This window comes from Penicillium canescens, assembly GCF_028828765.1.
Source record: "Penicillium canescens strain IBT 15451 chromosome Unknown utg000009l_segment0_segment0, whole genome shotgun sequence".
Taxonomy (NCBI): Eukaryota; Fungi; Ascomycota; class Eurotiomycetes; order Eurotiales; family Aspergillaceae; genus Penicillium; species Penicillium canescens.
Window position 1 is genome coordinate 958,638 of NW_026703971.1, and position 23,048 is coordinate 981,685.

Consider the following 23,048-nt stretch of genomic DNA (forward strand, 5'->3'; position numbering starts at 1 on the left):
CACCGCTGCCGCAGCGGCGAAAGCGAGCTCGTGTGCCGCCAGGGATCTCTCCACCACGTACCCGGCGGAGATACCAGCTGCGAGAGTCGGATATGGAGAGAATGACTGAGTCAGGGCCTGTTTCGGAGATCTGGAGGGCAAGCAGGGGGTAATTAGCATAAGACAGAGATGGCGGAGTGGAAGGACTTGGAGAGTATATGTCATTTCGCGTTATTTTTCGATTTTGAGACTCAATCAACTTCAATTTGCGTGTCTTGACTAGTCAGAAAGAGGAGACAGGTGCTTGTTTAGCGAAAACATGTTATTTGGAAGAATTCAGCTTGTTTTAGTGCCTTATAGGCAGGGAAGGGTAGGAAGACGAGTTGGCCGACGTTAGGTCTATTTGTGAGCGCTGGATAGACTAAAGCCTAATTGGGCATAGACGACGTTACTTCGTATTACGCTAGGTTTAATAAGGCTAGACTGGTACCAGCATAACTATTTGTCAGGATGAGGAATTAATGTACTGGCTAGTACTGCACATGTCCAATAGAATCTGATGATTGATTGAAGGTGTGTAGATCGGTTCAGCGATCTCTGGAGTCTACTGTCCGTGCTCTGGCGTGTTATGACACCGTATCCGAATTTAGCCCGAATACCATACAAATACTAGGGGAAATTGGGTGAACGATGAACAAGCCTATCCCAAAAGGCCATAGCGGTATTTGACCGCTCCTTTAGTTTGTCACACCCCCCAGCGTTCGCACAATTCCAACCTCTTCTTGTTAATCTAGCAGATTTCCAATATCCTCAATGCCCATCATTTGAACGAATTCTGCATGCTTCTGACGTGGCAATAGCTTGGTGAGTCCGTCCGCAGCCATACCCTTCGTCTCAGTCCATTTGATGAGAATCCTGCCTGCCTGGACCTCCTGACGAAGCCAGAGGTGGTGTATATCAACATGACGTAGCTTCGTCCGCAGCTGAGGAGCTTCCTTGGTGAGAAGCCGAATTGTCTGTTGATTATCACATCGGATAGCAAGCTCGTGCTTTGGATCAAAGCGAACAGCCTCAAAGAGGCGTTTCCACATGCTCATAGTCCTCGCAGCCTCAGAGATCGCTAGCAGCTCCGCTTCGGTTGTGCTAGTAGTCACCGTGCGCTGTTTGCCAGCTCTCCAGTCAACAGGTCCTCCAAAGATCTTGCAGATATATCCCTCCGAGCTCTTCCGGTCAGGGTTATCGGCGAACGAGGCATCACTAAAGAGAGTAACGGCTTCATCCTCCTCGGATTGGCGTGGGCGATAAGTGAGGGCGTGGAAGCGTGTGTGATAGAGGTATGATATCACGCGGTTGATGGCTTCTAGATGGTCCGGACCCGGATTCGTGAGGAATTGAGCTAATGTGGAGGTTGCTTTGGCTGCATCTGGCCGTGTGATGGTGGTTGCATATTGAGCGGAGCCGACCTTCTCCTGATACTCCTTAATCCGTTCACTTGTGGCTTGCCCAGTATACGGCTTTAATGTAGCTGGCGCAAGGGGTGTATCAAAGCGACGATGGGTGGTAAGGTGATATCTGCTTGCCATAGAGGAGATGTATGAGTCCTGACAGAGCCAGAGGGCCATCTGCTGTCTATCACGGACTATACGAATCCCAAGGAACCATGAAGCTTCACCCATGTGTCTCAATTCCCATGCGGTGTTAAGCTTTTCTCTGATCTCAGCCGCGCGCTGGCGCTGAGATGGGTGATTGACGACAATTATGTCGTCTACATAGAAGAACACAATGATACCGTCTGCTGCGAAGAGACAGAGGTCTTCTTGAACGACTTTGAGACCTAGTTGGGTCAAGATCCTTGAGGCCTCGCGCTGCCAGAGCCTCGGAGATTTCCGTAGGCCATAGAGAGCTCTCAGTAGCTTCCAGCAATAGCCAGACTGCCTAAAACCCTCGGGCATCTCTGTTATCACCGTTTCGTCTAGCAAGCTATTTAGGAAGGCGTTGACAGCATCAAATTGATGTGTATCAAGGTCAAACGCAGGGACCAAGGCGAGGACGGCGCGGGCCGTCCGTGCGGCGAGTGTAGCTGAATACTTCTCTTCTGTAGAGAGTTTCTGGAGGTCTCCTCGCACACAGATTCTCGCCTTTAATTTCACGAGATATCCGTCACTATCGAATTTATAGTTGAAGACCCACTTCAATGGGAGGACCTGCACGCCACGGTCGTTCGGACGCCGTATAACCTCAAAAGTGCCCTTCCGTTCGATGGTTTTGACCTCAAGTCCAGCAGCTGCTAGGAAGCCTTCGTTAAACGGGTGATTCAACATCTCTCTCCAAGATTGAGGCTCTGGGGGTAGATCATCGCGGTGTGTTCTCGTGTGTGAGTAGGATCCGTTGAGGCCAGTTGCGAAGGCAGCGAGTACACCCTCTTCGTCGTCGTCCACTGAGAAGGCTAGATTACTAGTGTCTCTGGAACTTCGCCTGCGTGAGCCAGACACAATGTTGCGAGATGAGATATCTCCCACGATGTCTCTAGGTGCCGTACGAGGCTCTGAGGCTTGCGCTGGCTGAACGGGAGGCGTGGGTGACGGTGACATCATTTGTTGAGTCTCCACTAGTTGCGAAGTAGCTTCTTTCTCCTGGGAAGGCGTATCCAAGCTCTGTGGCTCCGTCACCTGCGAGCCCGCGTTGACTGGTTGAGGAATATCCAGGTTTATTCCGGAGGCAAAGGTGCCGTGGTCGATATCCTCATTTTCTTCAACAACCCATGGCATAGACTCTAGGATGTCACTGATAGACTCCTTCTCTAGCTCTCGAGCGTTGAAGAACACATTTTCATCAAAGACAACATCTCGCACTGATCGTACGGATCCTCTACGTGGAAACCATACCCTCCAGATATTCGATGCTTCATAGCCGACGAGGTAGCCTATCTCGGCACGTGGCTCCATCTTCGCGGCGTTCGGAATACCTTGCTTCCGCACATACGCTCGGCAACCGAAGATCCTTAGATTCGCGAGATTCACACGCTGTTGTGGTTGATTAAGGAAAGCCTCTTGATAAGGGACTATCCACTGGCCGTTTGGTAGCTTTGTGGGCGATCTGTTGATGATCCATACAGCGGCTTTGACAGCTTCAGGCCAAAGACTCTTCGGGAGGCCTGCATCGGCTATAAGAGCGCGAGCCATGGTGATTATCACCCCCCAGATCGCTCTGCGAAGCCGTTCTGCTCTGGAGTGCCCACAACACTATGTTCAATGATGAATCCTTCATTCAACAGAAAGTCCTCTACTGTGCGACCAGCAGATCGTTCGTTATCATATCGGAATGCACGTATGGGAAGATTCCACTGCTTCTTAGCTAGTGCAACAAACTGACTAACCGCGTCTTGGCAGCCATTCTTCTTCTCATGTGTATAGGCCGCGTGGAGACGAACACCTTCAAGGTAAAAGTGCGTCAACCAGCGGTCTCCGTTGTAGCCTGGGTCGATTTGAACAAGGTCGAAGTGGATACGTCCGTATTTTCCATACGGCGTGCCTGTTGCCCGCCGAGAGATCTGACGCTTAGCCTTGGTCAATTGACAGACCTCGCATCTCTCAGGGTTATCGTGTTGATTATCCTCGCATATTCCGTCGATTTTGACCCCATCAACCATCTCCGGTAGCTTCTCTAACTTTTGATCAAAGGCGTGGCCCAACCGACGATGCCAGCGCCTCGCTGAAGCCACTGAGAGGTGAGGCTTCTCCGAATGCCGTCCGGCAAAAGCTGATTGGCGGTTCGGGCTGTAGATGACTGTGTAGAGGCCGTGATATCTCTCGACCTCAAGAACAGCTTCATTGCCTTTGAAGACTGCTTTTTCATCAGATTTGAAGCAGAAGCCCTTGTCCTCGATTACAGAGAGTGAGATCAAGTTTGTATGGAAGCCGGGTGAGTACCACACGTCATCTAGGATGACAGGCACCGCAGCACCTGTATGAGGGTGTCTTCCGGTGATTCTGACTTGCCCATAGCCTATCATCGGTGTCTCGGTTTTACCCGTCTTAACAGTGCTTTTTCGCGGCGCATATGTCAAGAATTGCTCGCGATCGTTGCAGATGTGAACAGTGGATCCAGAATCCAGAATCCAGCTATCTTTGAGAAGGTCTTCGTCCATCGCTGATGATGCGATAGCTTGAGTATCATTGGCGAAGAACACTAGGGGCTGACCCTCTTGTGGAGCCGTACCGGCTAGGTGAGCTGATTCGGCCTTCTTCTGCTGTATTTTCACGATTTTCTCTTGATCTTGAGGACTCATCTGCTTGATGTTTTCAGATATCCGTTCAATAGTGCCCTCTTTCGGTTTCCATCCTTCTGGTCGAATAGATTCATTAAGATAGAAGCACTTAGAGAAGTGATGTTGGGGATGAGTGTTACCACACGGACATTTCTTCCGGTAGGTCTTCTCCACAGGCTTAGCCTCAGGTTCACCGTTCAAAGAAGCAAGAGCTATCTTTGGCTGCTTCCGTCCGCTAGAGATCGCTAGATCCCCCCGGCGGCTACGGTAGCTAGCAATAACCTCATGAAACGTGACAGATTTCTCTTGATCTGCGAGCCTTTCGCGCCAGGCTGTGCACCAAGTGTCATCAACTGATTGAATGGCGTCCAAGAAATCTCGAATCGCGAAGTGATCTCCGTTGGAGCAGTCGGGTATGCCTGCGATCTTGCCCTCTTCAAATAGGCTAACCCACTGAGTTAACCAGTGGTTAGTGTCGCCTTGAGGCTTCTGTCTAATCATTTCTCTCCAAGCTCGGCGAAGTTGTTGCTGGCGGCTTTGAGGCTTTGGTTTAAACGTTTCAGATAACTTTATTAGCTTCTTCCGCGGTGAGTCCTCTCCCACAACAAGATAGTGGTGTTCCGTAGCTAACGAGCGGGTGATGAGGTTATTCAACCGTGACATAGTCTTCAATAGCCTCTGCCGGCGCTGGTCGCGGCGATCATACGCTTGAACGGCGAACGTATATCTCTTGAGTTCGGCATCATCTAGCTCCATGATATCTCTCTCCCGTTGGCGGTTATCCCGTGGTATCGAGGGCTCTTCCTGAGCCTTAGGCACCTGCAGGACCTCGTCATCCGCCTTCTCCGGATCAAGGTAGTCCCATACATCTTCTGCAACAGCCGCTGACTTGATATGGCCTATCCAGACCCTCCACTGCGCTTCTGATTGAAGCTTTTGGTCAAGCGGGACCTGCATCAGATCTTCCCTCGTGATATCGGACATCTTCGCACAAGATGTAGCTCAGATACTCAGATTCTCCTCTTATGTCGATTCCAAAGGCGGCTTTTCTTTGGTGCGGATCTTCGTGCGCTGAACGTAAGAGCTCACAAGAGGTGACTGTCGTTCAGGGGTATCCGACCGAGCGCTTCAGGGGGTTCGTAGACTGCAAGATACAGTGCAAGGTCGTCTAATATCTCTCAGACAGTCTGGCAACCGGGCTCATAACTGTCAGGATGAGGAATTAATGTACTGGCTAGTACTGCACATGTCCAATAGAATCTGATGATTGATTGAAGGTGTGTAGATCGGTTCAGCGATCTCTGGAGTCTACTGTCCGTGCTCTGGCGTGTTATGACACCGTATCCGAATTTAGCCCGAATACCATACAAATACTAGGGGAAATTGGGTGAACGATGAACAAGCCTATCCCAAAAGGCCATAGCGGTATTTGACCGCTCCTTTAGTTTGTCACTATTCTCACTACCTCTTAAGTCGGCCAAGCGGGAATTCTGCCCGACAAAAGCCACCATTTGTCATTCTTGCACTCGTGATCCCTATTAACCTCCGTACAATGCCTGCTGGTCCCACCACCAAGCATGCGTAACTCGGGCAGCGAGATTGTTCGATTCGTTGGGCCACGGCTGATCTTTCCACGAGGTTCCAGCCCTACAAAGGCTTCGAGAAAGCTTGTCAATTCTGCACGAAGAAAAAGAAAGGTCCGCTGCAGGCGTTTCACCTGCACTCTCGCAGAGAGGACTCTGACAAGGCCGACAAGCTCAAGCAGAGCCCGCCCCTAAGTACGTTATCACCAGCCCCAAGTTTCTCCGTATCTGTGATCTAGAGAAACTGGAATGGAGGAGATATCTAGGATGAGCAGGAATACAACCGTGTGACAAAATCGAATGCCCCGAACCTCTGCTGACAACCACTTTCTTCCTCAAACAGCTCTCAAAGCTGACGACATCTCCAAGCGTGGCAAGAAGAAGGCTCTGCAAGGCCACACAACCGGAGCACTGCAGGTTTTTAATATCTTTTGGCATCCCTTATACGCTAGAAGATGAGAACGCCTAAAGATCGTGCTTATCTCCCGAGTGAGATCATTCTCCCTCGCGGCGGAGAATCTCAACCCTCGTGACCAACTATCACTCTTACGTGCCGTTCCTGACCTCGTCCGACTCGTGACATTCCGACACACTTCTATTCAGGATGAAGAAGGGAATTCAATCTTACACCTTCTCTCAATAGAAGCTGAGGGCAGACTAAAAGAGCTGCTACTGGCGAAGAATAGTACTCAAGCGGACCCGAAGAACAAGAATGGTCGAACGCCACTGTCTTACGCAGCTATGTGTGGACATGAAGAATTGGTGAGGCTGCTCCTGGAGCGGGATGATGTGGAGGCAGACTCGGTGGACTACCATGGTCGGACACCACTGTCATTCGCAGCTGAGCGTGGAATTGAAGCGGTGGTGAGGCCGCTTCTGGGGCGAGATGATGTGGAGGCGGACTCGAAGAATAAGTACGGTCGGACACCGCTGTCGTACACAGCCGTGGGTGGACACGAAGAAGCGGTGAAGCTGCTGGTTGAGCGAGATGATGTAGAGGAGGACTTGATGGCCAAGGATGGTGGGACACAACAGTATTATGTTGGTTTTTATGAATATGAAGCGGTGGAGGGGCTTCCGTTATAAATCCCAGCAGAAATCCAAGCACATATGCGAGACGATGATCAGGCTCAAGAATACTGGTGTCATAACAAGCCAATTCTAGGAGGCTATCAGACGCGACATCGATATCCTAGTTGGTTCTGTATTCAGCCCATTCAGTTAGTTCCCTCTACTAGCATGTAAGAGAATTGTGCGACCCGGATACTTTGTCTTTGAAGGCAATAAGCTTCCCCAGTGCTTCCCGAAGCGTTTGGAGAACCAGCGTCAGCAATCAGCATGAGACGTAATGAACGACACCCCCGCTTTTACCTAAAGGTCAATTTCAATTTTGAGCAAATGCAGGCCCATGTTCAGGAAAGCGAATTTATCATATTGAAACGGCTCTGGATGACTCGGATTGAGTTACTGTATAGCCGGGAAAAATCTTGAATGACGAGCAGATGAGAAGACCACAACATTATTTTACCCAAATGTTTAGCAGTACCAACGCTATTTTGAATGAATTGGATTGCGATCTGACAGCCAAGCGCTGTTTCAAATCTTCCGGGATACACTTCGCCACAGCCAGGATTGCACTTATCACCGACTTGTACTTTGGGAACCGCTGTGCAACTTTTCCGAGAACCTGGTCTTGGGTAACATGCGTTGATTGATCAATCTGTTCAGTGAGAAGGTGCAATAGTTGAATGCACTCTGTGAGAGAGGACCTTATTGCTCTTCGACCCAGTGCCATAGTTCCATGATCTGTAGCTTGAACTTGGGCTGCAATTGAGCGAATCCCTTCCCTGGCCAGTTTGCGAAGTAGGCGACGTGCTGGTTTCCTGCAAAAGCGTAGAGCATTCCGAGGATTGAGTTTCCGTTTTGGCTGCCACTGCATTCTGACATGTTGGTAGCCGAACGAAGGAAGGGCTTGTCGTGGAACTCGGAGGGATGGGATTTTTATCGCAGTGCAAGGCTGCTTTGTAAACTCTCCCTTGTCAGAAGCTTCACGCCGCCTGAGGCTCATCAGGACCAGGTATTCTCAAGTGAGGAAGGGTTACAGTATAAAAATCTAGAGTTGACAGATCAAATGTTCCTTGCTGCCTTTTCTAGCAACCTAAGATGGACGACGGACTATTATAATGTGGCAAGATTTACCGACGTACCATACGAAATGGCGAGAACAAGTGCATGCCACTTCAAGAGAATCTTGTTGACTAAAAGCGACTGAAGCGGCCCATGGTTATTGCTGAGCTTGAATGTTGGGTCAGTAGAGCTAACATGCCTTCCCATCATTTTTGTGGTAAATAAACAACATACGTTGATCAATTTCTTTTAGTTTTAATGTGTGGCCTTGTATCAGGACTGAGTGGTAAAGCGCAAATAAGGACACTCGGAGAAGGCATACCAGCTTAGTAAATATTCAGCATCCGTGGCGGTTTTTGAGACCATAGTCTGGCAAAACAGAACGAAATGATACGAAGGAGAGTATGAAAGCAAATGCAATGAGATATCGTTTAATCAGACTGAACCGCTGGGTAAAACCGTCTTCAAAGCCTGCCACATGAATGTTCAAACTGGAGCATACATTTTCCCGATCGACTGGCTTCCCGTATCTGTCCTGACTGAAACAGCCGTGACTTAAATGCCTGCTACAAGTATTGAAAGTGTGACTCTTTGACAGCATCTTGGTTATTCCCGAATTCCTGGAGGAACTGACAGGAGAATAGCCTCTTGGGGTGCATCGACACATCTCGTAAATCAACCGAGTTTCGCGGTATTGTTCGCCCAATTGCGATATTAGGCCTGTACTTGTGTTCCTCACGGGGGCATCACCTACAACGCAGAGCAGCCCCCATCTCTCCAAAGACCAAAGGCGGATTCTGCCTTTTCATGCCCATCACATATGGATGACCAGGCGCCCCAAGTCCCGGTTATACGACACTCAGCATTTGAAGTATCGTGGCCAATGGTGGATCTGGAGTTTAGCCGACAAAGTGAGGATGGAAATTTATTGACTGACACCAACACGTTTCCTGCGACACAAAACTGCAACCACGAATCCTACGATGATATCCCAGTATCCTGGAAATTTTTCTCAAGACATGAAGATACGGGGTCAGCCACTATGCAACTCCTACGGGACAGCTGGAAAATATTCAAAAATATGAGTCTCCAGGATTGGGCTGATGACGCGTTGGATATGCCATCGACCAGGGTCAGGGTTTTCAGGCTATATTACAGCAGACTAGCATTTTCACTGTTTTCTTTCCTCCGCCAAGTTCCTAAGGAGATCGCCAAGTACGATTCTATGGCATCGGTACGGACTCTCTCTCTGTCTCCGGCCCATCCAGACTAAATACAATAGGCTGTTCGAACCCACGACCGTTTCCTTTACGCTACTCTCCGGCATAGTCTCACCTACGCTAAGTGTGGCAACCCGTACCGGGCCTTGACACTTGATACATCGCCTATCACGACACCAGTTAAGGATTTACTGTCAAACCCCGCGAAGGATATCATCTGTCAGTTCGCAGTACTCGAAACTCGCTACAAGCGTTATTGCCGAGGCTCTGACCTTGCGGATGGGCGCTATTTCCAAATTGCCACCCCGCTACTGACTCTTGTCACCGATCAGTGTCCAGTCAATGGCTCGAGAATAATCACTCGCGAAATACTACAATCCTTTCGCCAAATCAGTCTTGAAGGCGTCTGGAATGATGACTGTCATCTGAAAGCCATCGCACGTCGATGGAGCTGTCTCTGTCACGAGGCAGAGGAGATTGCATCTTCAGGACGCCTGAATACCAAACTACTGGAGCTCGCCCAGGTAGGTTACAGCATCATACAGGACCAGCCAATAACTCACACCACCTCCGAGACTTTTTCTCGCTTACGGCAATTTTGAATGGGCTGTCAAACGGAGGCATCAAGCTTGAACCAGTGTTGGCTGGATTCCTTGATGAAAGTCGGAATTATCGACAATATCGCCTTAAGCTACATAAGGAACCCTGTCTTCCATTCATTTATCCATTTATCAGAGACCTGAAAAGGGGAAGTCGTGAGGCTGTTCGGGGCATTTTTAGCTTCCTTTCCTACGATCGAATCTTCATATAATCCAAGTGATCACGTGCTGACATCTACTGTCTGTGACTTTTTATTGTTATCCTTGGCCTGGTTTAGTTCGGTGGTACAGTAAATCAGGAAAGGGAACCGGAGTTTCACGAGTCGTCAACATTCTTTAATTCTGCTATAGGGAAGGTTCTAGAAACTGTTGCAGAAAAGGACAAAAAAAAGTTGTACATTGACTGTTTCGGGTTCTGCTTGCCATCCAACTAATTCAAGCTTTCCCAAGAGCACCAGAGGACTAGATACTCAGTCCTTAACTGGCCATTTCGCATAATTTCCCTTTTTGCTATCGCTTTGATGGGTTTCTTCTCGAGGCTCTGTATCTGGATAACATGGTGAGAAGGACCAGACCCTTACACACTTGCTCTGATCATACCTGTCAATCCCCACGGCTCGAGTAGTCGTGTATAATGATCATTACAGCATCCTCCATATTGGAACTGTTATCTGAGACGTAAGAGAGCTCTTCTGCATCGGAAGCTAGGAATGCTCGATCTTCGCTCATTTCCGAAGGGACATAATCAGAGTCAAGTTCTGAGTCTGAGACATCCTGGGGCTCTGAATCCTGAGAGCCCAGCGTGGCTCCGCTACAAGACGTGTCATCATAGGAACTGGGCGGCGTCATAGGTGCACTTCGAAAGATTCAGTTGTCGCTATAATTATGAACTTTGACCAACGCATGATACTGATTAGAGACCAGCTTTTATAGACAATAGATGGGTCACAGTCGGAACCTGACCGGAGAACGCTTTTCTATGGGTTCAATTAACCGGCCCTCGAGAATGACGTGTAGTTTCCCTATGTCTAATCCAAGGATTGAGCGTTTGGTTTCAATGGGACGAGAAGACATTAACACGCAACCACGCTCTGCATAATCATAAACGGCTTACGATTGAAAGCCAGAGTGCCCGTATTGGAGTCACTCCTTTTTTTGCGAGCAGATAGTTGTACCTAACGATAGAACCTGGATTGCGAGATTACAAGACACTGGAATCCCTGTCATTCGAGGCTCTCCTAGGCAGACGGCTGGGCTTATAAAGAATCTATGTCGGCTACGGTTCTACTAGATACAGGGCCTATCAACATTCTCACTAATACTGTGTTTAAGCAGTATTGCAAATGAATTGTCTGACAATATGGTACTCCGCGTGCTCCCTTGGTTAACTACCGTGTTATTTTCGACCCCAGTAAGTTCCGTTCCAGTTCGTACAGGTCACAGGATGCTCAACTCGATCAGGTCGCTAGTCTGGTCATTGGCCCAGAGTATTGGTCACAAAATGAGAAGGTACGTAACCCGACCTAGAAATTGTGCCGGATAATGCTGAAGACTCTCCAGTCACCGGATCCTTGCAGTTATTGCAACGTTCAGGACAACCTGTTCCATGATACTTCCAAATTGGGAATGTGGAATATGCCCGATCGAGTAGGTTTTGAGACTGAAAAGGGTGCAGAGTTTCATACAGTCCACTTGCATAGAGGGAATTCCCATTCGATACGGCATCATATACGGCAAATTCCGCAAGACCACCATTTGCCCTGATCTCCCGTGCGCATATTTGCCCTCGGTGAGTTTAGAAAGGTCCTGCCACGCTTTTCGTCCCTGAATTATGAATTACAATCTAGAGTCTGGAGCCCCTGCAAAGCTCCAGAGAGAAACATATTACTCTGATACTTGGCCAGATGAATTGAATATCTGACTGAATTAGATTCACCGTGTACCAGGATCTGTCATCGGCGTTTAAAATTTAGGATGCGTCAGCCAAAGATTTAGAACGCGGAGGTTGTGTATCTTCACTTTTCGCCGGGTATAAATCGATACTCGGCCATTCAGCTATGCTGTTTCTTCGGATCGGAAAGGATCATGTGCTGGAAGTCACGCAGTTCCGCCAACAATGGAGCCGGACTGACTCCGATGAGTTAGATAGGCTCTGGTAAAATTAGTCTAATTCGGTAGAATAAAGATGATTCAGCTCGCAGGGAAACATATGGCCAGTGAATTATAGTCTGGCGATGATGAATTGAAAGGCCAACCTCTCAAGTGGGGGGATAGGTGTAAACCTAGCTGAATCCAATTACACAAAAGGGAAGGCAAGTCTTTGAAATGATTAGCTGATGTGGACAGAATTCGGAATGATTATTTCAAATAGACATTAGCACGTTCCGTCAATTTCAACAGTCACCTTTGATGAATGCGGTCCTTAAATGAAGCTAATACCTGTTATTAGCCTACGTGATTAATCTGGAAAAGAATGCATCTGAACTGTTTATGATGGACCGTCTTGACTACCCACGCAAACTGTTCCCTTTGAATTGGGCATGGTCAGTCACCGCAATGGCTTTGGATTGAACGAATTTACCCAGTTAGCCACGAAAGCACTGCGCCGCTTTAATTGGTTAGCGAGCGAACGGTCGGTGAACCTCGTTCCAGCTCGTCATTTAGGGCACCGTTTGGGATGTCTAATAGAGCAAACTTGATAGACTGACATTGTCCTATGTTCAAGTGCCAAGCACACCTCGGCTCTCGATCGCACTCAATACCTCCCTAGGTTCTCTTAAACACTACCCAGCGGTGTTGTCTGCCCTCCGTGGACTCCTCTATTCTAAGGAGAGGACTGGTGGCTTTTTCCCAGCGAATATTTACACTCAGAGCGCAAAGGAACCCCAGCTTTGTGCCAAAAAACGCCCCGGTCGATCAAACACACTTTCTATGTTTAAAACGAGCCAGCCATACACATGACCCGACGAGCTCAAGCAATGAACGGATTGTATTTACTGTGTCGGACTTGATTCTGAATCAACACTCCCACTGATTTATGCGTGGTAGATTGTGTGTGGTCTTCTTATCATTAAGTGTTTCGTGTGATGTGTCCGTTAAATGTGTTTTGATGCATTTTGTTTTCGTCTTGTGAAGAAAAAATTGACCTCCAAGAGGGGAGTGCCTGCTACACAGTTCTCACAAACATCTTAATTTTTCGACTTGGATAATTGGCTTACAGTATGCGTGTACTCCACTGGATCACCTGGATCATCGCCGTTGGCAGTCCTGGAATTTGTTTTCAGGCCTATGATCGACTCCACAATACCGCTATGTCGCGAGTAACTCCAGATAAGGTTCTCGTGGGCTCTAGGGAACAGTATTCGATTCTCGGATTTGGTGCGACCATAAAATCCAGCGGCAGTGGTGTGCAATACTCGGGCAACGTCGGCAGTCCATATGGGAGCAATGTTATTGAAGTCCCAGCTACACAGGCTCACCGATATAAATATGTTGTTCGTTTTGAGCGTCTGGGTAAAGGCGACAACTAGACCGTCGTGATCTGGAACAAAATTGCGCCCGATGGTACAATAGGAGGATGGTATGGAAAGGCCTGCAAAAAGTTTGCCTTAGCAGCGGGCCAAATCCGTTACATCGCGTTCAACGAAGATTCCCAAGGTGGATGGGCTGCAGCGCCCGGTTCTCTCGTTCCAGTTGATGGCAATGGCGGCTACGCTTCGACCTGGGGTGAATTCGACTTCGGTTCCACGGTCAATCTGGGCTGGTCGGGGTTTGATGTTTCTGCCATAGCTGCACAAAACGCTGGCCTTGAGGTTCAGGGTATGAAGATCTGCGAGGTTCTCACCCGTATTTGCTCTTATATTGGTCCAGCAGCCGCCTTTGTCCACAACGCCTACACAAGTGCTGTTGCTGACATCGGTGGTATTGGCGGCAAGCTTGCCCCTGGTCCAGTAAGACTCGCAGTCACTATTGGTTACAATATCACACACGCATAATAATCTAGACGCTCACCCGAATAATCTCTGTTTCAATAATGCTCCTATGCCCAATTTACCATACAAAGCTGTCTCAGGGAGGACGGAGAGCAATAGAAGATCTCAGTCACATGATGTCCATCAAGGAAGCCTCAGCGGTATTAAAGACTAATGAAACTCAACACAGTTATTGAAATCAGCAGCGTGCCGTTTTGTGAATCTGTTCTCATATATATTTACTTGGACATCACTCATGGTGAGCACTAGCGGGGAAGGATCAGGCCACCGTATTTGCTCTTTCCCCTATTGCTGTATTCTGTGCTTCTAGATAGAGGTTCTGCGGACCAGGTTCCCGGAAGGGGCAAGGCCCAAGGGGGGAGAAGGGGAGCTCGCTGCTTTAAGCCTTTATAGTCACACTAGCCCTCCTCGTGGTCGGGGCAGGGACGCCTGCTGGCAGCGCCGGAAGTGACAACCCGGGTCACTCGACCTACTCTAGTGTTGTGTTTAATATGTTTACATTCCCATGGAATGGCACTTTTCACATACAGTAACGTAAATTACGGTACTGTAATTACTGTATTTTATAGAAACTTGAGACGCATGCAGCCTCCATGTCACCCCAATTCCACGCTATAGACATTCCTTCACGCACCAGCTGCAGTGTTGACTAAGGTGGCCTACGCAATATAGCACCCAGAATTTCCTTTTCAAAGCTACACTTTATTCGTGATATAATACAGAACCAGTCGCTCCCCACATCTTAAATGGCTAATGAAGCTGAATGCGGCGAGCGTACGATCAAATATATTCACAGGAACTTACGGCAATTTAGACACGTCCACGCTACTCCAAATCGAATCGGCCGGAGACGTACTATAAAACCATTGATGCTAGAAGCACTAAAAAAGCCCACCCTGTACCTAGATAAGATAGCAGTATTTCTCTGGGATGAATTCCAGACGCTAGTAACAATATCTAGCATCCGGAAGGCCCCCATCTCGAACGGATAGTCGAAAGATGTAGCTTGACAGAAAGCCAGAGAGCAAAAGTCTCATTCACGCGAACATTATTTGCACAAATTATCGGATTTCCAGCCTAACGTGAACGGAAACGGGATACCGTTTAAATGTATTCGAAAGATGCTTTCATCATTCCACACATTGTCTAGAGAAATTTTGTTGTATTCTGTCAACATTATGTATGTTGTAGACTCCTAGTTCTTTCTCCAATCGTTGTTCTAGTACTACCATTAGATCTGAGCGAAGATGACAATTTTCAAGCTCTCAAGGGCCCATTTGTATCGCCACAGAACAAGAATCTACCTACTGAAGCTGAGTTCTCTTTTGTGTCTAGTCATTGGGCTTTTGATCTTAACCGACCTACTCAAGCGAGATGGTATGTTCGTTTTCTGACGCCTGCGAGCAAGATCCTCTCATGTGCTTTCTATGAAACTAACTTAAACAGCATTCGCATATCTCCTACCGCGAATTACACCGCAAAACAGCACCTCAGTCTTAAAAGGTCAAATGGCTGCTCCAAAACCGTCCATCGCCAAGGTGACGATTATATTTGGAGACAATTCTGTCTACCACAGAGCTTTAAAAACACATGAAGAGCACAGTCGCAAGTTTGGATATCCCATGCATGTCTTACAAAGCGGAATTCTGGATGATGTGTGGACAAAACCTGCGTTCCTATTGTCTCTCATACTGGAGGAACTTGTTAAACCGAAAACAGAACGACTAGAATGGATCTTGTGAGTCAATATTTTCTGGTTAGGAATCCAGCGTGACTGACCAGAAATTACAAAGTTGGTTCGATGCTGACACGGTGGTCATGAATCCAAACATTCCGATTGAGCTGTTTCTCCCACCGGCAGATTTTCCTGATATCCACGTTATATTCAGCAAAGACTGGAATGGGCTCAACAATGGCGTCTTTCCCATCAGGGTTCATCCATGGTCCGTCGAGTTGCTAAGTGCAGTTATCGCCTACCCACACTATTTCCCCAACACGCAACTCGTCTTCCGTGACCAGTCCGCATTGGGGAAGCTTCTTGAGAACGACGACTATTTTAGAAACTCCACCATATACGCTCCGCTTCGGTGGTTCAATGCCTATCGAGGGGCTCCTGACGGAAGTCTAAATGACTATATCCCGCCGGAATTTCAACTGCGCAAAGGTGATTTCCTTGTTCACTTCGCGGGAACGTCAGCATCAGACCGAAACAATAGTATGAGCACGTTCCTCGAAGTGGCTGAACTGCACTCCCCCGATTGGCAATTACCGCCGGACGCAACAAGCTATCTAGGTGAGATCGAGGCATTCTGGGCGCAACAACGTATCGAAAGATCAATGTCATACTCGGGCCCTTCCAATGCTTAGCTAAGCTAGTCGCCCCAGACACCTTCGGTGTTGGGGCTCCGGTTTTAGACCATACTTTCGGGCCCGATTTTGGTGCCTAACCATACTTTTCACCCACCTCGTAAAACGTCAATTTTCGTAGCATTTTTGTACAGCAAATTGCTGCCATAAATATTGCATTCAAAAGAGCATTGCGTAAGCTATTTAATGTAAGCAAATCAGAATGCAATACATTATATATTGGTAGGATCTTCGCAGTATTCCTCATGCTCTTGGGTACATGCATTTCTCAGCCTTTTCTCTCTCATTTTTCTCCAGTTTTAGCTCCAATTTTATCTCCACATTCCTCGCTTTCTTGATGGACTCGATTCAGGCATTGGCAGCGGTGGCATCGGTGGCGGCGGCGCCGGCGTATTTAGGCTGGCATTCACCCTCGCAAGAAGCTCTGCTGGCATAGGGTTCTTAGCCGCTTTCCTACCTAGCGATATCGCCTTCTTCTCAGCCTGATCTCTCTCTCTTTGCTCTCGCTTGCGTGTATCCTTATTTGCATCGCCTTTTGTGAGTGGTCCAACTATCCTGATCTGCCAGCCAGAGGGCCTCGTCGTCCGATTGTGGGTATGGGTAAGAAGAAGCTGATTGTCGGCACGGAACTGGGCAAGGCCCTCGGTCGAATTTCCTACACTAAAGGTTAGATACACGTAAAATAACGGGGAGGAAGCGAGAAACCTACCTGCAGTGCTACAAATAAGCGTAGACCGGTGTAAAACTCTCTCCACGATAGATAGGAAGCTCTTTAGACGACGTCTCTCTCCGTCCTCGCGATGATTTCTCTCCTTAGTACTCTCATTATTCCTCTTCCTTATTGACGTGGCCGTCCGCTTAAGGGTAGCTAGACGGCGTCGAGCAGCGGCGATATCTTTGAGAAGCTTCTGAGACGTCGATTTCGTGTCTAGAACGTCTCGCGGCGGTGACATAGTGATAGAGCTAGCGAGCTCGCGGTCTTGAGCTTCATCTCTGTCTCCATCTCTATCAGGAAAGCCGTCTACCCATATATCATTAGTCTCATCATTAGCATCTCTGACCTCTTGCTCCATGGCTAATTGCGCATCAATAGGGACGATTCCAGTAAGGCGAAAACCTTCCTTAATGACGTGCTCCGAGAGAGCATCCATCACCTCTCGAACCTTAACGATTTCGCGAAAAAAGTCGACTTTCCGGGATACTGAGCCACCTCATTGGACAACCTCGACATTATTTCTCCGATACAGCGCTTTATACCGTTGAAATGGAACCGAATCGAGGGGCTGGCATATATGAGAGACATGCGGCCGGAAGGCGTACGGAACAATGCGATTTTCCCAGCATTTCAGGATGAATTCAGGCGTACAGTGAGACTTATGACCGTCGAAAAGAAGAAGGCGATAACCTCGGCAGTGTACCCGGTCTTCTTCTTCGCGTATCGCTTTTATCTCTCGTCGAATCGCTGCATCTTGGTCGTGTCGACGGCGACCGCCATGGCCACGAGCTTCCGCTATTTCATCGTCGCTTTCGGCGTATTTATGGCGATAGACTCGGTGGTTTGTGGCCTCGATAAATGAGTCTAGCCATTCTAATGCTGTGGTATAAGACGAATAGCCCTTCGGTGTCGGTTTTATCGTCCAATATCAGGCATTTCGTCAATATACCAGCATTCCTGATGATACTGAGCTTTCACTAGAAACCACGGCGGCGTCTTCCAACCATCAGCAGCAATACATTCAATAGCGGTAATACTCTCGCTATGGCCCCCGGTTGCAGTGAAGCTAATAGGTAAAGCAGATACCACTTTTTGCGCCTTTCCTTCGCCGATTCGGAAGCCGGTTTCATCCATATATAGATGTCTTTCGGTCGAAACCCGTATTGCTTAATACGCTGCTCTAAGCGGTCGTACCACATCTCCGTGAGACCCACGTCCTCGGCGCCCATTCGTTTTGGGTCCTTTGGCTTCTGCTTAATAAATCGGAGGTGGAGAGCGAGCTTCGGCAGGCGCTTAGTGAATGCGAGGCCCCAGCCATGCCAAAGAGGCTTACGGTCTGGGTCTGATCGATGTATAATGTCATCAGCGCGCTGCTGTATCGACGCTGCCGTCGGCGGGGCGCCACAGCTATCCATGAAGGTAATCCAGTCAAGCAATGCTTCTTCTTGGACGGAGTCCAATGCCTTATTGGGGGCAGGTCGGCCAACTGCTGACCGGGCACCATGGATAGTGCCTAGCAGGGTCTGGTAACTGACGTCGAATTCCCTTGCCAATGGCTTGATCTTCGGCTCATAAACGGTCGTGGTAAGCAGCCAATGCATTGGCGATCTTGAGCTCATTTTCATCAGACATAGTAGCAAAAAAGTGTCGACAAATGAGCTATTTCATGAAGATATTAACGGGAAAACGTCATGCTAAGGCCAATTTTGATGCATTGCATTCTGATTTGCTTACATTGAATACCTCAGGCAATGCTCTTGCGAATGCAGTATTTATGGCAGTAATTTTGCTATACAAAAATGCTACGAAAATTGACGTTTTACTAGGCGGGTGAAAAGTATGGTTAGGCACCAAAATCGGGCCCGAAAGTATGGTCTAAAACCGGAGCCCCAACACCAGAGGTGTTTGGGGCGACTAGCTTAGCTAAGCATTGAAGGGCCCGAGTAAGTTAATACTAGGAATCGAAATAACTCTAGAATGATTCAGTTGCAAGTTTTACCACAATAGTCTAAATAATGCTTTAATCCGAGATCCGGAAAGAAAGGACAGGCTCAGAAGACCCTAAGGTCCTCTCCCTGCTCTGATTCACGCCCACCCAAAAGCCCTCCATCTCCCACCTCCATCTCAAAGCGTAGTTAATTACATCTTGCTGAAGAGTCTCATCCCAATACTTCACATGCAACGAAGCTATAGTCTCCTTCAGATCCTCGGGCGTCACGAAATTCTGGTTCCAGCTATAGTGCAGCTTCTGCCACGGCATATTCCCTTCCACGCGATGAGCATAGTTGAGCAAGTTCTGCTCTGGCATGCCCGGTGAAAATCGACCTTCCAATTCCAGAACGGACATGTAGTATTGCATGATCTCCTCAGAGGGCGAATACACAAAAAACCCTGCGTTGAGATAATTGCTAGACATATCCGGGGGATAAGAATGACTGTAGGTCGTGGCGTCCGGCTTCCCGGCAAACAGATACCTTGTCGGCAGAGGTGCTTCATCCAACCTGCGCTGGTGGGCTACATTCTGTGTGTCTCTGACCTGAGCTGCCGGATCGTCAAATACCCCGGCGATGGGCCGGGTCAGAACAGTGTCCCCGTCCATGAAAAGGACTCTTTCAAACGGGAGGACGTGCGGGTCGAAGAGACGGAGTTTCGTCCAGCAGTTGCGCCAGCGGGGTACGTACACGGTGAGATTGGTCTTGACGTTATCGACTTCAATCACTATCGCGCCGTCGTCGGTGAGTTGCTTGCGTTTCTCATGCCTTACTTCGGGGGTCACCAGGATTATAAAGGGGATGGTTGGGTCAAGACGGGTTCGCGGTGAATGCCGCAGTTGATATGTTAACGTCCGAATGGCGATAAAATAGTTGTCTTCTTGTTCATAATCGTCGGGGGTTGTTTCGCCCGAAAAAAATGTAGCCACGGCAATGTCTTGTCTGTACTTTGTCTTGGTGCGCCATGGTTGATGTAGATGGTGGGTCGCTGAGACTATGATTGAGGCGCTCGATTGCATAACATGTTGCCCTGAGGGCAATAGGGCAATGAGTCCAGTAAGGATAACAATTGCTGTGAGTACTTGAAATCTTCGTCGTTTTGGAGAGGGCATCGTGTTGGTATGAGAGGATGGTACTATTTTGAGGTCGACTGATGGAAGGAGGGAATTCACAGACAGGATATGACCAGCAATCTGTCATGGTCTGCAATTTTCTATTACCCCTAAAGCAGAATTACTGTCCTGTCTACTGTGGCGTAAAGCAGGCTGCACGCGGTATCACTAATCTGGAGAACAGAGCGTTAGCATAATCATAAGCGTTGCTCTTCTAAATCCTAAGTGCATCCTGAATTCGGAAGGTAATGCAGGTTTTCGAGTTTCCCTGCAGCACGATTGTCGAGGTCAAAAGATGGTAAAGGCTTCCGTTTGCATGTTGCCGTATCCACCCACTCACATTCCTCTCAGTCAGCCACCACAGGTTCCTCGCTTTTCTTTCGCATTGGAATCCAACCAATGATAGGAATGTCTCAATCTCCGACCTATTTGTCGGATGCAAGCGGCCACAAGTCCGAGTTCGCCTGCGCCCGTAGGCGCTTAGGTCTTCCGTGTCCTTCACCACGGCCTTCTTGTTGACGGTGACCCGCCATTCTATGAAGTAGTGGATACAACTAGGTGGATCCTCGTCGTAGATCTTGTCCTCCTAGGGCTCCGAAAGGAATAAATGAATGCGAATATAGGGCATATTCATATTCGCACCCCGCGAATATGAATAAATGAATATCGTATTCGCGCGAATAAGCGCATTATTCATATTCGCATTCATATTATTCATATCATGCATTTCGCGCGCATTAATGGATCTTCCGTTTCCCCGGTTTTTGTATTACAGAAAAACACGTTTCCACTAGCCAACTTGTATTTCAAGTGCGATCACGGCCTCGGTCAAGCATAGTAGAAAATATTTCCCATGCAATCCATGTTCTGAAGTATATACCCTATATTGTAGGGCTCGGTAAGCTCTATATATTCTGCGTCATTATTTTTCGTGATTTTTTATAGGTAAATGTCTAGTTTTGGTGACCAACGGTTGCTACAGAAAGTCGAGCGAAATTATATATATCTACAAGTCGTCTTTCCACATCTTTGCTGCTCTAGTTAAATCGACTACCATAACTTCTCTTGTTCCCACTCGATCTACTCCAAAGTTTAGATTTATTATAACCATGACTATTGGCACGTAAAAACGCGTTTATCATGCCACCTTAACTCACTTCTCATGCAGGTTACAGATTGTTTACCATGAGAGTCGCGAGTGAGAAACCGCCGCGTGTAAAGAAAAGACCTATCAACTTTCCACTTTACTGGGATTCGCATCAGGCGAAAGCATAGCTAGTGTTTCCCCATCATTGTTTCATTCTCACCGTTCATTTCCGACCCGCCATGCTATCAAGTATTGTCGAGTGATACTAAAGGTGTGCCCCGCCTCGCTCCCAGGTACCACTTGGACTACTAACACTGAGCAAATACAGAATGGCATCCTCACCTAACCCATTTGTGCGAAAGACGCGTGGTCTTCCGCGTCGCGACTACAATGCTCTGAACAATGGCACACCCTCCCTACTCCCTGAGCCATGGGAAGGAAATATTCGTGAAATAGAGAGCCCCTGCTCACCAGCACCATCCGAGTTTGCAGAAGGCGAAGAGACGTCCCCATCCGTGCTGTCCTTACCCATTCCCAGGTCTTCGCCCGCACCGCTAGATCCCACGCTATCAGGGTTGACTAGCAGTCAGAGTAGCCCACCGACTTACAAGAGACGAAAAGCCAAGTCATATTCTAGCTGGACCCTCGAGCATTTCTGGATCACAGAGCTAGACAACACCTGGCGTCGAAAGGGTGGGCCACCAAAGAAGGATCGGCTCTTAGTCTGTAGGCAGTGCAGTTGGTCATCCAGGGATTCGGCACGCTATGGCTCCACTTCGAATTTGTTGGCCCATCTCCAGGCTAAGCACCGCATCAGTTCCGGATCAGACATCACGTCATCGTCAACTATCGGAACGACCCTGGACAGTTTTTTGACACCTGCAAAAGAAAGGGCGGGCCTTGAACAAATGCTGATACAATGGGTTGTCCAAACGAGACAGCCGTTTACGGTAGTGGAGCATCCGGCATTTAGGGCACTTTTTGAAGCGACAGGGGCTATATTACCCATCAAGACGGCCGACACTCTCTTCAACAGGATCAAGGAGGAATTTCGCAAAAACCGGACTTGCGTGAAAGAAGAATTAGCCAGTAGTAGTCGCACGCTTGCGCTGTCTCTTGATGTTTGGACATCGGAGAATCAGATAGCGATCATGGGCATCATTGGCCATTGGATCTCACCCGAGTTTGAGAAGCGGGAAGAGCTTCTGGAGTTTACTGACATATGTGGACCGCACTCTGGGGAGAACCTTGCGGAAATTGTGATTAGAATGCTCGAGGAACTAGACGTCGCGCCAAAGCTCCTCACAATTACGGGGGATAATGCTGCCAACAATGGAACTCTCTGCGACAGTCTTCACGCCGAGCTTCTCAAGAACTATGACGATAAAGACGACCAATTTCGCATCAGACCTCTTATGCGGTTTCGTGGACGGCAGAGCTTCATTCCTTGCCTTGCCCACGTCATAAATCTCATTTGCAGGGACGTACTTGCTTCCCTGAGGGCCGGCTCAGCTCGAGAGGCGAAGGTTATACTGGACGACATGGCCACACAAAGTAGCCCAACATTCACCTCTGCCCACAGCACGAAGGGAGCAATCATGAAGATCCGGCTGCTGACCCTATGGGTTGCCCGCAGTCCACAGCGCCGCCAAAATTGGAAAGATGTGTCACCAGCCAAGCAAGTGGGCTACGATGTTGACACTCGATGGAACTCAACCTATATCATGATAGCGGACGCCCTTCGGCTACAGAAGGAACTTGGACAATTTGTTCGGATGCATCCAGAAGTTCACGCCCTTCAACTAAACGAGAACGAATGGTCGATTCTTCAACAAGTAGCGAAGGTTCTTAAGCCATTCTGGGATCACACCAACTCCGTATCAAAATCTTGTCCCACGATTGTTGAGAGCTTGCCTATCTATTGGAGTCTAGACGACCTCCTTGACAAGGTTCAAAAAGCCGAAGGTGATTTTGAAGGTGTGGATACTGAGATCCGGGATGCGGTGGAA

General features: G+C 48.4%; 4 protein-coding genes across 4 annotated transcripts; 2 read left to right on the forward strand and 2 right to left on the reverse strand.

The window, feature by feature from the left end:
- Nucleotides 1-10,378: 10,378 nt before the first annotated feature.
- Nucleotides 10,379-10,624, reverse strand: N7446_011884 (uncharacterized protein; the record flags this gene model as incomplete). The annotated part of the gene is made up of 1 exon (XM_058520626.1): nt 10,379-10,624. The coding sequence occupies one exon, from the start codon at nt 10,622-10,624 to the stop codon at nt 10,379-10,381; it is 246 nt and encodes an 81-aa protein (XP_058366912.1).
- Nucleotides 10,625-13,086: 2,462 nt separating this feature from the next.
- On the forward strand, nt 13,087-13,770 carry N7446_011885 (Allergen; the record flags this gene model as incomplete). The annotated part of the gene is made up of 2 exons (XM_058520627.1): nt 13,087-13,288; nt 13,349-13,770. 2 exons carry the CDS (start codon nt 13,087-13,089, stop codon nt 13,768-13,770), a joined length of 624 nt encoding a protein of 207 aa, XP_058366913.1.
- A 1,505-nt stretch (nt 13,771-15,275) lies between these two features.
- On the forward strand, nt 15,276-16,620 carry N7446_011886 (uncharacterized protein; the record flags this gene model as incomplete). The annotated part of the gene is made up of 3 exons (XM_058520628.1): nt 15,276-15,505; nt 15,561-16,060; nt 16,487-16,620. 3 exons carry the CDS (start codon nt 15,276-15,278, stop codon nt 16,618-16,620), a joined length of 864 nt encoding a protein of 287 aa, XP_058366914.1.
- Nucleotides 16,621-18,869: 2,249 nt separating this feature from the next.
- N7446_011887 (uncharacterized protein) lies at nt 18,870-19,952 on the reverse strand (the record flags this gene model as incomplete). The annotated part of the gene is made up of 1 exon (XM_058520629.1): nt 18,870-19,952. One exon carries the CDS (start codon nt 19,950-19,952, stop codon nt 18,870-18,872), a length of 1,083 nt encoding a protein of 360 aa, XP_058366915.1.
- Between the last annotated feature and the right edge of the window lie 3,096 nt (nt 19,953-23,048).